Genomic DNA, 18947 nt, shown 5'->3' with positions numbered 1-18947 from the left:
GGTATCTCATCCGAGGAGAGAAATGAGAAGGAATCACTCACTTTAAATGAGATAAAAAAGATGTTTAAAATGTGAGAAACAATATTTGGGTGGTTCGTTTTTATAAAATTTTTCATTGTTGATTCATTGCACTACTTCAGTTTTATTTGGGTGGTTCTTTTCTATAAAATTTTTCAAAGCTGAAGTAGTGCAATGAATCTGTGCAACGACAATGCAATTTCCCATTTCCCCCGGAAATCCTAAAAAGGAGGCAAAAGCAAGAGCCATTGGATAGGTTAATTTTTAAGTCACAAACACACAAAAGATTGTGGTGAGCCACCAGATAACAATGAATCCATAAGTAGGCTTAACTTTGTGGTGTTATAGTATTACTTATTATATTGTTATTGTACCTATTATTGTGTTGTATTACTGATTAAATGCTGTTTTTATGCCATTCTCATGGGAATGAATAAATGTGGAACGAATCTCATACAAATTTCCTATGGAAAAATTTGTTTTGACATACGAGTGATTTGAATCACGAAAATGTTCGCAGAGCAAAAATTATGCTCGTAAACTAAAGTTCCAGTGCACCCACACACTTTAATATATAAAATATTAAAAAGCATCATTTAATTAACAAATCACAAGAAATGTCAAGTGGATCAAAATAGGTGATTACCTGAAGCTAAAATAAATGTTTTAAATGTTATCAATAATCAATTATTGAAGCTTTTTTAAAAACTCATGATTCATTTTTCTTTAACACTTCACAATCTCAATTTTCTTTGGGGGAGGACATAGTATAGCATGTATGATTATAAAGACATCTCATATACACACAAACACTTTTTAATATAGTAATTAATCAAACATACCTGCACGAGCTATAAAAATATTTTTGAAAGTATTTTTATTGCAAGTAATAATAAACTTAAATTTTGCAGTTAAAAAATAATTGAAAATTACAGTCAACTGACTTATATTACATCCATGTTATGATAAAAATGTTTTCATTTAATAATCCAGTGTGATTTTGACAAACTGTCAAATATCCTAATTTACTTCTGGGTAAAAGATGTGTATAAAAAAACATTACACTATAAGCAACTGTGTGTATTTATTGAGGAAGGGAATGTTCCAAAAAAATTTAAATAGTGTTTATGTACGAATTTTCAAAGACACGTGAGAGAGATGAGGAAGTATACGCCACAGTCATCTTAACAACATCACTGAGTCCTCGGCTTAGCAATGTGTGGGGGCCCACTAAACGATTGATAGCAATTTCAAGAGCCTGCAAGTTTTTTTTTTAGGCAAAATGCCCTAAATGCTCATTTTTAAAGTTTCTTTTGTAAAAAAAACCCTTTTTGAATTTTTCCTCTGCAGTAAATATGCCTATTTTAGCATGGTTTTAAGTTTGTTCATGAATTTCAGAGGCCATATTCTGTAGAACTTTGATATTTTGAGAATGGAGAACTTACAAGACTTGATCTTTTAAAAATCTCTAACTATAAGCAATAATTATTATTTTGAAAATAATGCAGTTATTATAAGCTATAATTGAAACGGTAGACATAGTAAGTGCAACCAATTTGTTTTCAAACACTTAATATCTAGGATTTTCATTATTTAATTATTTTTACTTTCTTCCATTAATTATAAATGTCTTTTTTTAGTACCTATTTAAGGCATTTTTAGCACTGAAACATCCAGGCTCTAATAAATACTATATAAGACCATCTGATACCCTGGGGTGAGTCTACGTATCAAGACAGCCCTGATATAAGATAGGTCAGTGACCAAAGAAATAGTGTGAAGAACTCAGGAGCTGATTTTGCTAGATGTATGAAGAAATGCTCAGATGAAACAAAAATACTTCTACAATGCTCAACCACCTTCAATATATCCAAAGTCCTTCCTCTTACAGAGAGATATTTACTCATAATAAAAAGTATTTCTAATCTGAAATGAATTCAGTCCTTTAAACTGAGAAAGTGAATTTTCTGGATGTTAATGCCGAAACTGATATTTGGAAGTGATTTGCCTCCTCTGGAATCGAACCTGGGTCCCCTTGCATAACGGGCAAGTGCGCTAACCAATACACCAGAGAGACACTTTTTAATTCCTTTTAACACGCATTAGTAGTGTGAAATGCTGAGTGGAGTGTCATAGCAGCCTTCCTTAACTACAGCAATTTTTGCCCCAGTTGGTGTTTTGTATGAAGACATCTCTCTCTTCTCTTCTTCACCATTTCTTCAGTCCTTTAATGTTGTATAAGAGAGGTTCTTTTACACTGAATTACAAAAGTTTTTCATTCTTAGAAACTATGGGTTATTTTTCTGAAATATTTCAGACTAATTGTAATTTCAGCAAAAATATTGACTCAAATTGAAATCAAAAGCTGCAATAATGGGTATAAAAAAAAAACTCACCTCTTTTCGTATTCTGCCTCATGGGTGAAACAGTGGCAACCGGTTTCTCTTGTTGAGGCAATGGAGTAATAGGTCTTTTAGGTTGTGTTCCTTCAGTCACTGACTTTAAAGTCATTCCATGATAAGTGCCCATAGTATCAATTTTGAAGCCCTCAGTTTCTGCGAGAGAATTTAAAAAAATAATAATGTTACTACAAAGCAGAAAATATATAGTGCAAAAATCACCAGGTTATTTTAGAGAACCACATAAAATTTCAATGTCTATTTCTAAGGTTAAAAATTTGAATTTGCAAATGATAGATTCATGCATCTCAATTGAAATAATTTTGTTTCTTTCTCAAATGGAAGAAATGAGATTCTAAATAACAAATGCAAATATGTAGAAAAATATTAATAAATTAAAACTTCAATACAACTCTACAAAGTTTGAGATTAAACTTGATATTTTTGTTATTCACTTGCAAAAAGAACATAAATTCTACACATACAGGTATAATGCAGTTATAATCATTGGCATAGACAAAGGTGGGGGTTTATAATCTCCCTTGAGCAGATTATAGTGTTACTTTGCAGGAAAAAACGTAACCCCGCAGTCCCCCCCCCCCCATTTGAGAAAATCTTACATAGCCTATGGTTAATCGTATAAAAATCTGCACCTACACATCACTACAGTGAAACCTCTCTTTTGCAGACACCAGTGGAACAAAAAAAAGTTTGTCCAACCAAAAAAAAAAAAAAATCAGGAGTTTGAAATGCATACTTTTATTATATGGGGGAAATAACTATTTTGCCATTTTTAAAAGAGGAGTGACTGTATCCGAGGGATGTTGTTAAGGAGGGTTTTACAGTATTTTTTATTATATTCTTTCTTGTATGGAAATCTATAAATTTTTACTAGGAGTCATGGGCAAAAAGTTTTAAATAGTTACCTTCTTTACTACGAAATCTTTCCTGATCGTATCTGTTGTAGACTGTCTGCTGTGCCACTGGACGCACTGCTGTGGTCTGAAAAGTAAAAAAAAGTTATTTATTTTCATGGAACTGAAAATCAATTGTAAAACAGTAGATGCAGCTTATTGAAATCCTGATATTATCATTCAGTATTGTTATCAATTTTGCATGAGAAAAACTTTGTTCATAGTTATGAGGATTTTCAGGTTTATATTATTCTCTTCTTTTTTTTTCTTTTTTTTTTTTTGCACATTTTGAAGCTAAGGTTAAACCAGACCTGTTTGCCCCTTACATGCTATTATTATCAACCTGCAAGACTATGTAAGACATTAGAAGGTTCACCCAGGGCCGTCTTAAGAGCATCATGGGCGCCAGAGCCAAGTGGTTTTTCTGAGGCCCTAGCTGGTAACTTCTCGAAACATTCAACTTCTCGTTATTCTGAGACCCCTCTTCTCTTGAGGCCCATGTGTTAAGACGAAACTGGGTTTACCCCTCCCTTGTTGACAAATAGTTCCATACTCAATTCACATTGCCCTAATCAGACCATAGTAGCCACTATGATTCGGGTACATGTGGTACTGTTTTTACAATGTATTTCTACTATTCCAGATAATTTCTCACAAGTCCTTAAAATAATCAGAGGATGAAAGAATTTTCAGGAAATTTATTCACTGAAAACAGCTATTTACAATTACTCACTATCTCCCATTGAGGATAAAGTCTAAACAACACTGACTCCTCTTTCTATGCCTCGCAGCGTTTTTAAAGTTGCATCAAATTTTACAGAAATTCTGCTGTAGTACCAGTCTGGCGGTGCCACCGTTTGGAGATCATACGAGACATTCCAGATCAATCTAAAAGATTTGAGTGTTTATTTTTACACTTCCAGTTTGGTAACGGAAGATTACTGTCCCGAGGGGGTTGTCCAGAAATTGTGCAACTGATATTTTGGTAACACTACAATGGAGACAAGCTAATGTAAAAAACTTTCAATGTTTCTTCAACTGACCAGATTCAGTTTCTGGGCTAACAATTTTTTCAAGCAAACTGGATCATAAAAGTACTGTAATCCACATAAAAAAGTTATATTCAAACTTCTCAATAGGGTTGAATGAAAATAAAGGCAAGATCTTGGATTGAAAGGCAAATTTTCTATTTTAAGGCAGTATGATACAAAAAATAAACACGAAAATGAGCCAGTGGAATGCAATGGCATGATCAAACATTTGCAACTAATTTTGTGGAGGAGAGGATGGAGCTGTTCTGTTTTTGAAATGTGAAATGGGACATATGGTAATCATATTTGCTTGGTTTTATTTTAGATATTGTTACTAATTGGTTGTTGCTATCAGAAACCCTAAGTTCCAATGGGATCACATTACGCGGAGTGCATTGCATAAGGAATCAAACAAAATTAATAGATGCACTTTTCATAATGGGGAAAAAATAGGCTTTACACAACTTTTGGAACTGAAACTGTCACTTAGATCAGTTTGAGTACTAAAAATTCAAGATACAGTTGACGCTCATTTTTACGAACTCCAATAGACTTGGCAATTAGTTTGTGGAATCAAAAGTTTACAAATAGAAAAATGATAAAAGAAATTACATGTTTTCAAAACCAGAAGATAAAAATTGTAAAATCCAGAGGCAACTGTAGTATTGAAGATATTTAACATACTAACAGAACACTTACACTCAATTACACTGTTCTACAAGAAAAATTTTCTTATATGGAAATGTATCTGTTTATAAAGGTTTTTACTGTAAAGGTACAATTTTTTAGTTATCCAACAATGATTTTTTAAATTATCTAATAATTTTACTGATATACAGTAGTTATGTATTTATATATAAGTTATTACAGCCGGACACAAAATAACTGAGTATAGGTATAGGGAACAAATTTATCTTCCTTATTTTGGAAATGACAACATGACAATGTTCCGCAATGATGTTTGGCTTAATGAATGCTTAAAAAATTCAAATATGAGCTACATGAAAAAATGAAGACACTTTATAGATGCCTCAAAATGTAGTCTAAAAGAGTTCTCCAAATTGGGAACGTGATGCCTTCTGTTCCAGTTGCCTATGTGAATGACTAGTCATATGATATTTTGAAATATATACTTGAATTAGTGAAATACAATGAGCACAAATGGAAAATATGCAGGATTTGAAAATAGTTTCCATGATATTAGGTATGTAACAAGACGTGGCTATTTTCTGCACGAGTTGAATAGCTGCGACTGAAATTCCCATTAAAAAAGAAAGATTTGGCCTCAACTTGAATGGAAAGTGGAAGAAAAAAATACACAAAAAGAGAAATTAATAGCCAGTAATGATGTCCTGTGTGTGTGCTGCTACCTCTTCACATCAAACTAGGTCTTATAAAAGAGTTTGTCAAATACATGAATCCATCTGGAAAGGGGTTTATATACCTTTCAAAAAGTTTCCTTGTCTAGAAAGAGACAGATTTTGAACAATGTTTGGAACCAAAAGAGAAAAGTTCATGATTTTTTTCTCAAGAATTCATTTTCAAAAGTTGGCAGCTATTGGAAATTCAGGAGATTTTTGCGTGAACTTGTATTTTATGCTAAAACCACTCCCTAATAAATATGAAAGGGATTTTTCCAAATAAAATGGGGATTTTCCACATAAAAGTTAAAGCATTGTGGAATAAAATCCCTACTCAAAACCTGAAGTCAAATTAAAATAGGGATTTTACACACATGGAAGTTGAACCCTTGGGAATAAAATCCCTACACAAAAAACAAGTGAAGTTGGAGGCCAAAACTTCAAAATGGTGATCTAAAAAAATAAATAAATATTGTGTTCAATCAAAAACGCTGTGAACAAACATTCTGCGCGAATGACCCCAAAATCATCGGAAGATGAAGGGGAAAAAAGTATCAATTTTTGAAGAACACTGACTTTTTGTGACACTTGCTTGATGTTTTTTTTTTTTTCATTTCACATGAGTGATGATGGCAGTCTTTCCATGACCGATGTTTATGTCCGTAACACAACTTGTACAAAAAGTAAAAGTCACCCTTTTCTGGAACGTTTGATGAAAGGAAATTCATCGGAATAAGTATCTTTAAAATTGATTAAATATGTTATTGCTTATCAGCATTCATGTTTTGTTATATCGCACGTACATAACTTCAACAAAAGAAATTTTGACCATATGCGCGTCACCATAATCTTCAATTATTATCCAGGACTATTGACTGCTAAACTATTTCCCTGCACGATAAGACAAACAACTTTCTTGTTACTATCAGAGGGTTTGTAAAATGGGGAATTTCCCCATTTACGACATTTGACGTCATTTCGAAAGGAAAAAAAAAAGAGGCTTCCTCCCCACAAGAAATTCCTTAGGGATTGTTTTCATAAGTGAGGATTTTTTAAATGAAGTAGAGAATTTTTAGGTGCAATTAGGAATTTTTTGTGATTTCCGTAAAAATTTGGGAGGTTGAGGGATGAAGCTAAAATTTGGGAGATTTGGCAGCTATGAGAATGTAATGCAAAACTTTCTAAGAAAGAAAAGAGCTAACAGCTATGGAGCATTGATTCAACAGCTGATAATGCCTGCCTACATGAATTTAAGATACAACATGTCCCTAAAAGTATTTCCTGTATATTCACACCACCATTGTTTTCCCTAGGACTGCAGTGATGTTTCGGACAAAAATGGTGAAAGGCTTCATAATGACTGTCAGAAAATGATATAAAAGGCAAATACATCCCTGCAATGCTTGTTGGCTGTTGTTGGAACACTTTGCTTTCAAGAGAGCAAAAACAATCCCAAAAGGAAAAAATAAGCCTTAATTCTTTTAGGGAAAACATAAATTAGCATTTTTTTTCCTATCAGTAAATTCATAGGCCTGTATTTACTTTTCGTTTTACTGTTTGGATGGTCTGATACAATTTTAAAAGTGGCCAGAATAGTGATTATATTTATTTTACCTATATAGATACATAGTGAGGAAAAAAAAGCAAAAAATCTGAAATTGCCTATAACTTGAAAACTATGCCTAACAATGAGAAACAAATTACAAATTTGAATTTGGGAAGCAGATTTCCTTAAGAATCACGACTTATCTTTAGAAAAATGATTTTAATTTTTATTTGTAGAACAGCATTATTTTTTCTTTCATAGGATTAATAGCTAACATATAAACATATAATTAAAATAGTATAAATGCTAAATGTGAAACTTACTTTTGGGGTCTGCACTGGCACTTGTTGCTCTACAGCTCTGCTGCTACCACCTTCCTCGCGAACTTTAATGCTTTGAAGCACAGGAAATAGACTTTTGGCAAAGTTCTAGATAAAAAAAAATTATATATACATATATAGCATCGATTTTCATTCTCTGTGCATTCCATTTGGAAAAACTACCAAATAATTACCAAATGTTCATATTTTGACATGATAAACACAATTCTAGTTTTTTCATTTCCTAATACGTTTTAAATTGAAAAATTGTCAATCACAGTGAAACCTGTCTAAAAAAAAGACATTTTGTGAAACAGAAACCTATCTTGAACAAATCAAATGATATACTCCTGTTGATAATTAGCACTTTGATGGATACTTTTATAAAAAAATAATTTTATTTGTGTCCCTTGACATTCTGATTCATACAGATTTTACTGTACCATCAAAGTAAAACATGGCAAACCAAAGCAGAATATGTTGAAATCTGCAACATACATTGCAGAACAATCTGGAAGAATTTTAAGTTTAGAAAACACAATCATGGGAATTTTTATTGTGGAACATTTCCACTCAACTGAGGGCTCATTGCAGAACAATGCAAAACATTCTGCTTTGGGGATATCAAATGATATAAAAGTATATCATTTGTAAATAAGTATACAAGAATATCACTTTCAAATAAGTAGAAATTGTTTGTCACCAATTTTCTTGCATGAAATTAAATGGAAAAATTACTGTTGAAGTACAAAATCACATGTCATTACAGAGATTTAAGGCTTTCCCCCCCCCCCCCCATCTATACCCTTTTCATTATGATTGTGCTTACGGTGTATCATTATTTAGCAACAAAATTAGTTGAAAGACATGACAGCCCTATCCCTAATTTATGTTCTAAAACTCAAGAAATGCAGTAAAAAAAGATAAGTTCATCTGGAAAACAACAAAATATTTTAACAATATACGGATCAATTCTATACATTGAATATATGTTTATGTTAAAGTTTTCATGCAGCCCCAGAACCTTATACATTATAGGGTAGGCTGATGAATCCAACCAACAGTAACTCAAGTTTTTCGTCTGCTGATGCGCACTCAAATAATCGAGATCTGCTATATTAAATCAACAACTATTTTACTATACTTGTCGCTAGACATGTCTAGACTAAAATCTAGCATTTTCACAAAGTAGCCTAGCCAGCACCTTTGCAAAGATGCTAGACTTAGAGCTCAGACCATAACATATATACACCCACATACTTTTCCAGCACTCTGAAGAATAGTGGTTCTTGTCCTCCACTGCCGTTCTCTGCTAATGATATCTCGTGTTACATCAACATCGTAATCAATGATTCTCTGAATATCTGTGTAATTTGTGGCAACATCATCATCACCTTTGATGGTAGATCTTTTTTTGGCAAGACGTTTAGCTTTGATGGCTGCAATCATTTCTACAGACATAGCATCTGACAAAGACCTGTAAGAAAAAACCAAGTTGTAAGCATCATGATCAGTTTCAAAATTTCAAAACTCTACAAAAAAAAAATCAACTGATCAAAACTATTCCGCTGAGAATATTAAGTCTTCACCGGAAAGTTTAAAATCAAATTCCAAGACGTGCTTCTAATATGGATTATCAATTTTATTCCCAACTGTCAGAAAGTTTGTTTAAAGTTGAGAATATATATACACACAGTCAATTTGTGATGAGTCGAACTCTAATAACTCAGTTTTCTTCCTTTAAGTTGACGTTTTGGGAGTAAGAGAAATTTAAAAAAGAATGTAGCATTTAGCAACACTGAATTTAACATTTAGCAACAGAATTTAACATTTAGCAACAGAATTTAACATTTAGCAATACAATTTGAAAGATTCATTTGTCTGCTCGAAGAAAGTTAGACTTTCTCAAGAAAGGACAAAAAAAAATCAAAAATCACTGCAATTTTTGACATAAAATCTTGTATACACTTTATTTATAGTTCGTTTCATTTGTATGAGTATCATGTATGTGTTCATTTCCATAACACAGTACATAGCATACATGTGGTTTATTTCTCAATATCTTCATTCAAATAATTAAACATGAAGTTAGAATAAGTTGTCTTTTCAAATTTCTTCATCTTCAGTAGTTTGAAATTTTTTTCCTAGTATGATATTTGTCAATAGTACTGTTATGTTAATAAATCTTTTTCTCACTCTGAAATCAGAATTCCAATAAGTCAAACTAACAATAGCTCAAAGTCTTTTGTCGGCCATTGATAATTCGGCTTATCGAGATTTGAGTGCATATGTGCCATATTCCTTGGTGGAAGCGACATTAGAAAAATAAATTGTTCAATTTAAGTTTTGTATAAGGATCTTCCAAAGATAAAATTCAACTCTCGTGCACAATTACTGTTTTCTTGTATTATACAAACATACTTGTTTGAAAGAAATTCTCACTGAATTACTTGAACTGATTATGAATATGCTGAAATGCAAAATTCAACTAGTTGATATGTGAAGGTTATATGATAATAATCATAGTCAATATTAAGGAAACTGAACCTTTCTGAATGAGAAATTAATCTAGGCATTATAAACTTTCAAAATAGTTTCAGGGCAGATAGGAAGAGAAATATGATCTATATGTATTTGTATTTTCTATTTTTGTTTTTTACGTAAAAGATGGAAATAATAGTAGTACCGAAATCAGATGTTAGGAGAAAAAATCAGGAAAAATAGATCTCAGAACAAATTCACTGACATTCATCACTGAATATGCTTTTTTTTAAATGGTTCTTTTGTTTGTAAGTTTTTTTCTTAAATTTACACAAGCAAGAAGATAATGTTTCTGAATGAATTTTTCAATTATTTCGTTACCTTGCAGAGAATCAAATTTTCATTAAGAATAAATTTCTACTGTTACTTCAAAAAACTCCAGTAATGATTTTCATGACATAAAATAGATAAAAATATATTATACCTGATATTATCGGTGGTGACAGATGACTCTTTCGGAGCATCCAATCTTGCTGCTAACTGGTCTTTAGCTCTTTGAACCTCACCTTCCTAGAAATTGAAAAAAAAAAGTGGTTCCCCTATTACTCAAACAAAAATATTTAATCTTGGAAATTACACTTGAGGCAAAAAGTCTGATTTCGGTCATGGCAATTTATTCATGTCATGAAGGTAGAACAAATTAAATATAAAAAAGTTTAGATTCAAATTAATATCAGTTGGTACATTTAAAATATGGGTTACTTTTGGTACTTGCTAACCTAGATTCAAATGGTACTACATCAATGCCTTTTGCAAATTATTTAATTTATAGTTAGAATAAAAAGTCCCTTATGAAATGGATACACAACTGAAGTTGCAGTCAAACTTCATTAAGATGCATTCCCTTACCACAAATTAAATACTTCTCGAATTGATTTTTTTTGTTTTGTTTATTAATGCAAAATTATATTCAAAAAGCACAAAATATTTGTGTTTTCCCGACTTTGTCTAAATATGGCTCAACTATATATCTCTGCCTGTTACACTATTTTGTCGTTTTAATATCTCAATGTTTTATAAGTACGCATACAGATGATTTTGTATGAAATGCAACTTGAGCCAATAATTTTTTTCTTTTAATTATTTAACTCCATAAACATAAGAAAACAATTTTTGGATATGTTTACCTCCAGTCTAGGCTTCTTGAATACATCTTGCTGCTGCTGCTCCTCATAAACACGTTTGACTGCAAAAAAAATATTTGAAATCAAATTACAGATAATCAATAGTTGCATAATAACAAGCACACATTTAAAAAAAATGAAAAGTGCTACATTCACCTAAAATCCCACTCACTGAAAGGAAAATGATTAGGAGACTTACAGTCACTATTACAATTAGAATAGGAGATAGAAGCAAAGCAGACCTGTTGTAGGTATCTCGATGGGAGCACTTTTGTCAATACTTGAAGATGTTGCAGTTTCTCCATTAAGATACGCCAGAAGTTCCTTTGACAAATAAAAATTAATTTCGGAATGGAGTACTAACAACATATATAAAATTAACCAAAAAAAAATTTGGTGTAATGTTAAGTAATTGCTGCAGGAAGAACTAGGATAAAATCCTTGCAAAACGTGTTGAAAAGAAAGTTTTGTTTTATCACATATAACTGACCAATTTGGTGAATTTCAAATATAAAATAGATGGGAAAAATGAGAGTAGAAAAAATTTCAGTGTGCTATTTCATGACAGAAAATTATAACAATAGAAAGAGAAAAATATAAATGATGAGAAACAAATTTAATTAAGTATTTTCACTGTATTTTGTGGTACTCTGGCATGGTATTTCATAAGTTCATTAACTACTGAATTGGATATATGGGCCCTAATATTTGTTCAACAGTGTACAGGGTGTTTCAAAAAGAATCACCCGATTTAAAGAAATCATAACTATTCAGCTTTTAATCCGTTTTGATCAAATAATGTAAATGTAGAAAGGGGGAAATCTCGAGTTTTGCACAGTTGTCGACAGGTAGCGCTAACTCTTCCTTCGACCGCCACTTCAATGTTTGTCAAGATTGGCTTTTCCCCCAGTTAGAAACCGATTCGGATGACTTCATTTTCCAGCAGGACAGGGCACCACCACACTGGAGCTTGGATGTTCAAGAATTTTTGAACAATGGCATTCTCCTAGACTGGCCTCCAAGATTGCTGGACCTCACAGTGTGAGATTTTTTCTTGTGGGGGTTTATAAAAGACTACATTTATGTGCCTCCCCTTTCAGCTACATTAGCCGAACTGAAGATATTCATAACAGCAGCTGTGGAAGCAGTGGATGCAAACATGCTCGCAAAAGTTTGGGACAAATTTGATTATCCTATAGACATATGCCGTGCATCCCAAGGTGGACATATTGAGCACCTTTATTTTGGTTTGTAAAAAAACTTTGATTAGCCATGTAATATAAAATTAATCTTAAGTGTCTATGTTCAATATTTTTTTGTAATATATGCAATTCCAATCGGGTAATTCTTTTTGAAACACCCTGTATATTTTTAAATAAGTTAGGAATTTTAGAGAGTTTGAAATAGAACAGAATGTTGAAGAAGCTGCATATTTCATGCTGATCATAAGGAACTTCAGCTTTTTAATTCAAGCAAATTTATCATGAAGGGAAAAAACATGTTTTTTTCAGGTTGATAATATAATGCTGAATTCTATATACTGTATTTCTGCTGCATTACCAGGCATGCCCCATAACTCAAGGAACACTGGCTTTTCAACTGTTGGGGTCTGGTCGATTTCTGGCATGCCAGGAAAAGTGAGGTTCAGTGAAGATCACAGAATACCCCAAAGCAGAATGTTACCCATTGTTCAGCAACAAGCCCTCGGCTGATTAGAAATGTCCTGCGATAAAATTTTCACAATAGTGTTAAAAATCCTTCCAGATTATTCTGTGACGTACATCACAGATTTCGGTATATTCTTCTCTTTGGAGACAATATATTCAAAATACTGATATCAATTTACAAAAAATTAAGCACTGAATATATAAGAGAATCAGAATAAAATTATTTATTACAGTAACAAATATTATTTGCCCAGAAGTTTGTTGATAAGGATAATCAAGCGTTTACTTATTGCTCTAATTCAAGTATTATCAACTTAATATGGAATACTAATACTGTATTTTGCACTTTTCACTGCTAGTTCAGAGCATAAAGAAATACGCCGCTGTTGCTTTTATATTACCATCCTGTTTTGCCTTGGAATTCCTAATTTTTAGCTGTGCTTATTCAAATTTTACATGATCATGATTACAAAAATACTTTTGCAGTCTTCATATGTATGTTGTCATCTAACAACCATCTGATCTACCTAAACATTTTTTTAAAAACAAAGATTTGTGATACCAAAAGCAAACATAAAGCTTGAACTAACTGAAAGCAGTTTATAAAAACAGAAGAAATTCTAAAATGAAGGAGATGGACAAGGTTCAAATCAGCTAGTTTAATCAATTCTTACTGTCCAGATACATAAGAATTATCAAGAAGCTGCAACTCAAATTTTCTGGCATGCAGGAAACCACAAATATTCCCCGCATGGCAGCTAATGCAGTGGAACACGGCGAATGTAATTATATTATAATACATAAACGAACTCACCTTTCTATCAGGCCGTCTCACAACAGGTATGCTTTCCGCCTAATCGTAGTGGAGAAAAAACATAAAACTGAATGAATTTCTATACTCTTTCTTTTTAACATCAAAATATAATACAAAATACAGTAAAACTCCATCTTTCGCAGACACCAGTGTGCCAAAAAAAAAAAAAAATTTGCCCATATAAGAAGGGTGGTTAATCGGAATGTTAAGAGGGGTTTTACTGTATTAGCAATGCATACTTTTATTATTTGGCTGCAAAAGAGAAATGTATTAGTAATAATGATAAGTACATAAACAAATTTTCTGCAACACATCAGATTTCTAAAAAAGTAGTTTTTGATTCGTTTCTACACACAGTGAAACCTTACTACAACGATAGTCGATATAGCAGTAAATAATTATTAACCATCTACAATATTTTCTGCAAGTCTTGTTTGGAAATGCCTAGTCTAATGTTAAGCATTTGTCTTTCAATATACCGATAATCTCCTCTACAACGATACTTTTTTCTTGATCTGCAGGCTATCCTTTTATTGAGATTTCACTATAGATCCTATATGAAGATTTGCCATTACATATTTCATTTCCATGTTCAGTTTCAGAAATGGTAAGTTACGCCCAGGATTTGGACACGTCATCTTTTAAACTTATTTTATCTCGCTATTTCAAAGAAAATGAGACATAGCAAGCATTATGTTCAGCAATATATAAGGAAATAATGCAGTAATTTCATTATTTTCCTGTTTCTAGTTTCTACTGCTTTTTTTTTTCTTTCTGAACTGTCTTGTAGGAAGAAGTTTCAGAAAGATATCCAAAAAGAAAACCAACCTTGATTTTTACTAAAATTAATTTATGGGGGAAGGGGAACTCTAGGAATATTAACATCGTAAAATTGAAAATCCAATTTATAATTGATTCAAGAGGTACGATATTACCTCTCAAATTTTATATATACACCTTTAGAATTCTTATAACAATGAATACAAATGAAATTATAGCTGAGCCTCTTTATAATGAAATAATTTTAAACCTAGAATAAAAGCTTTACTGCAAAATGTGTATAAATGCTGGATTTCTGATAAAAAAAAATTATAGGCATATAGGGAATACAGTAGAATCTCGATAATCAGGTTTTCAGGATAATCCGGCGATTTTTAGGTGGGTTTTCTTCAAGCATAGAAGAGAAAAGCATGTCATTGCACAGAAGTAGTTCATATTATTTAAATGGGCTTTTTTTTAATTGATTTTCAGTAATCCCGTGATTTCGGTAATCCAGCTCATTCTAGGTCTGATATGTGCTGGATTAGCCGTACTGTAATTTTTGAAATCTTAATTGAGCCATACTTACAGCAGCTTGTCTGACGTATACAGGATGAGATAGAGACACATTCCTCAACAGGAAAAGAAGACACTCCAGGGTATAATACTCTTTGGTTGTGCCATCTTTACCAGAACTAGGAAACAAAAACAGATGTTATTCTGAAATAAATGCAATTACAATCAGAAGTGCTGAGTAGTATTCATGATTACAGGCCTCAACAAATCTCAGGTGCCGGGCTTACCATGACAACTACAAAACTGGTATTAATGCCTATAATTTTCTATGCATTATTGCCAGGGCTTGACAAATCCCAGGTTGCCATGGTGATTGAAAAATTAGTATTGGCGCCTAAAATCTTCTTTGTCATATCCATAGGCGGAGATTGACTTGGAAGTCTGGGGGGGCAAGGTCATTATTGCTGGGGGGGCATGATGATGATGATGTCAGCTCATATATACATTAGATCAGTCGACTCCACCTGTGACACTGGGGGGGGGGCAATGCCTCCCCCACGCACTCCCCCCCCCCCCATCTCCGCCCATGGTCATATCAAAAAGAAATACACCTAGTTCCTAAAATATCTGGTTGTCGCCTAGATTTTTGCTCGATTTGTTAAGCCCTCATTATTACTGTATTGGAGTCAGAGGACAAAACACAAAATTTTCATGAATTACGTCTATGTCCCCAGAATAGGCTCATTAAATCTCTGAAAAGTAAACAATAAAATAATTATTTTGACCATTTCCCACTAAAATAAATAATTACTAGCTGCAAAGCTGAAACTTAAAAATCCTCCCACCCCAAAAAACAGCATCAAATTACAGAATTGTAAAACAGCTGATATGGCACACTTTCACTCAATGAAAGAACCACACTTTCTAACAACCTGGGAATCACCACTTTGGTGGCAACCCGCAGTTTTGGAATCTTGGTTAATCTCTAGGATATACAATAATCTACCTCTCTTTTGCAACACCGGTGGACAAAAAAAATTCATCCGTAAAAGAGGGGGGGGGGGAACCATTAATCAAGGGGTTTGAAATGCATACTTTTATTAAACAAGGGAGGAAATAATTATTTGGCTGGAAAAAGAGTGACAAGACCGCATATGAGGGGTATCCATTAAAAGGATTTTACTGTAGTTAGAGAGAGAATTTGGCTTATTCATTCGGAAAACCTGATAAATAAGCCAAATCGGTATTATCAAAAAAAAGTTTTCTTTAGTTGTAGTAATAGTTGTTTGCATGAGTAATCATTGGCGAATTTGGAGGGAATAATTATTGGAAAGAGTGATATTAGCTTTTTTTGTGAGCATTTCTTTCCTTTTTAAAAGAATATCAAAAAATCATAAAATGACTTCTCTCTCGAAAGCTCATTACATTTAGATAAAAGACTCCATCACATCTACTGTACGTGCATTTGAACTAGATGCTAAAGATATGTGTATAATATTCTAATGAAATTTTTACACAGCACTCTTAATAATACAGTAGTGCCCTAGTCTGGCCCATCCAATAATCGGGCATTTTTAGGTAGGTTCTCTTTAAGCCATAGAAGAGGAAAAACATGCTACTGCATGTCTGGGTGCAGTAGTTTTATACTATTTAAATGTGCTTTTTAAATTAAACTCTAGTACACACCGAGTCTGATCTGATATGTCTCAGATTAGCAAGAGTCTACTGTCGTTATAAACATGTACGTTTAGTATTGGTATAGACCACGGATGCTCAACCTTTGAGTGTAGGCCACTTCATAGGTTTGGAAATGTGTCATGGGCCATTTTTGTTAAACTGAACAGCATAGCTGGTCACCTCAGTGATCTGTGAGTTGCAACAGATCAGTGGAGTGATCTGCAAATGTGACGCTGGCCATTTAAGTGATATGGAAATGTGCCGATCCCTTAAGTGATCTGGACATATGCAGCAGGTTATTCAAGTGATCAGGAACTGCACTGCGGGTCATATGATGATCTGTAAATATGTGGTAGAGTTCATTTTTACAAAATTTGGTTTGAGCTCACAGGCCACATCAGATTACTCAGTCATGGGTTGGTCGAGCCAGTAATGCCATTTCAACTTTTACCAGGAGTGGGAGGGGGCCAAAAAACCTATACTCAATAAATGTGTATATATAGGCCTAACTCACTGCTTATCCATCTCTATTGTATGTTTAAAAGGCAGGGGAGGGAGACTCCCAAATGACGGGCCTGGGTCATGGGTTAGAGATACAGATGCCCCCCCCCCCACGCATCAAAGGAGAAGTCCACTGATCTGCTGCATATATGTATAGATGAATTGACATCATCATCGTGCCTCCCAGACTTCCAAGTCATCTCCACCTATGGCCTGGATTGAGCGTGTACGACTGAAATGATCTGCAAATGTGCTGCAGACGGGTTGAGTGATCTGCAAATGTGGCGCAATGTGTCGTGGGCCACTTAAGTGGTGTGAAACTACACCGTGGGTCCATTGATTCGGAAATGTACAACAAAACTTTCATTTACGAGCGATTCGCTAAATGTACTACTACTAAAGTGATCTGTAAATATGGCCCCGGGGTAGTGATCTACACATGCGCTGTTCATTACATAAAAGGAAAGTTAGATTTGGTCTCGCGGGCCACATCAGATGACTTCGAGGGCCAAACCTGGAGAGCGTATATGGCATGGAGAGACCTTGATTGCTCATGTTACCATGACGCAACGCTATTATTGAAAGGATAAAAAATGTCTACTCACCCCCAGACCAGGTAATTAGTCTTGACTGATTTCGGCCACGAATACTCGCCGAATATGATCTGTCCATTCCTCTCGGTGATGGGTTTCTTGTTGACGTTGTACTGTCGCAACAAGCTCAGGGGATCCGCCATCGCTCATATGCAGGATCCGCAACACAGAAAAGCAATCCGGTAACAAAACCAAAACCACACAACGACGGTGAGTTTACAATCAGACGACTTTACGCGCTAGTCAATATTTGAAATCCACTCTCCATATATAACACGCTTGTTATTCATTTACTGTCTGCAAGATGCTTTGCTTAATTAACATCAAAATACACATACCAGTCGCTACTGCGCATGCGCAGCAAACAGAATGAAAAGGATATTTCTGTTACATGGCCGTATCGCCTGTCAGTCCGGACGGGGGCAAGGCTGTATTAAAGAGCCACTTTGGGCAGGGCCACGACCACCTAGATAACCTAGGCTATATAGGAGGTCGTGGCAGGGCCGCCCTTATCCGACACTTTGGCATCGTACGAAATCACTGAACTATAAGTATACTTATAACCAAGCGCGTAGCGAGGGGGGGGGACTTGGGGGTCTGCCCCCCCCCCCCGAAATGTGAGAAAATTACCGAAAAAAGGGAAAAAGATGGCCAAATCCATTGTTCTGTCACTTTGGTCCTCCTCCGAAATGAAAGTGGTCCCCCCCCCCCCCCCCGAACGAAATTTCTGGCTACGCCCGTGCTTATAACTCAGTGTGCGAAATGAATTTTGGGTACCTCAGCCCCGATTTTATATATTTTGAGGGAGGAGAAGAATCGACATCCCCAAAGATTCGTGCATTATCACAGTATTATACTGGATGCTGAAAATTATCTGCTCACTGCTGAAAATTCAAAATTAATGAGAAAAAATCCCAGAATTGATGAGAAAAAGCATAGGCGGAATTGAGTTAGAAGTCTGGGGGGGGGGGCACGATGATGATGATGTCAATTCGTATATACATATAAATTTAGAGCAGTCGACTCTACCTTTGACGCTGGGGGGCCCCCCACCCACGCCCTCCCTGTATCTCCGCCCATGAGAAAAAGGATCCCAAGAATTGATGAAAATCCAAAATTAATGAGTAAAGTAGTCCCAGAATTAATGAGGCCCAGAATCGATGAGA

At 34.2% G+C, this 18947-nt stretch overlaps 1 protein-coding gene across 1 annotated transcript in view; it reads right to left on the bottom strand.

The window, feature by feature from the left end:
* The window catches only part of hyx (cell division cycle 73 hyrax), a 31364-nt gene extending 13072 nt beyond the window's left edge, over positions 1 to 18292 (bottom strand). Inside the window, exons 1-10 of the mRNA XM_089231183.1 lie at positions 17794 to 18292; positions 15084 to 15189; positions 13736 to 13774; positions 11497 to 11578; positions 11258 to 11316; positions 10555 to 10640; positions 8850 to 9066; positions 7593 to 7697; positions 3344 to 3419; positions 2415 to 2573 (exon numbers count right to left, since the gene is read on the bottom strand). Of these exons, the coding sequence (XP_089087309.1) occupies positions 2415 to 2573; positions 3344 to 3419; positions 7593 to 7697; positions 8850 to 9066; positions 10555 to 10640; positions 11258 to 11316; positions 11497 to 11578; positions 13736 to 13774; positions 15084 to 15189; positions 17794 to 17924 (1060 nt within the window). The 5' untranslated portion in view covers positions 17925 to 18292. The remainder of the gene's footprint in view (positions 1 to 2414; positions 2574 to 3343; positions 3420 to 7592; positions 7698 to 8849; positions 9067 to 10554; positions 10641 to 11257; positions 11317 to 11496; positions 11579 to 13735; positions 13775 to 15083; positions 15190 to 17793) is intronic.
* Positions 18293 to 18947: the final 655 nt, after the last annotated feature.

The sequence above is a fragment of the Pholcus phalangioides genome, unplaced genomic scaffold (genome assembly GCF_987345545.1).
Source record: "Pholcus phalangioides strain wild (caught in Gottingen) unplaced genomic scaffold, Ppha-v1.0 ptg000004l_1, whole genome shotgun sequence".
Classification (NCBI taxonomy): domain Eukaryota; kingdom Metazoa; phylum Arthropoda; class Arachnida; order Araneae; family Pholcidae; genus Pholcus; species Pholcus phalangioides.
The sequence above is the reverse complement of the archived record's forward strand: the minus strand, read 5'-3'. Positions and strand labels throughout refer to the sequence as shown.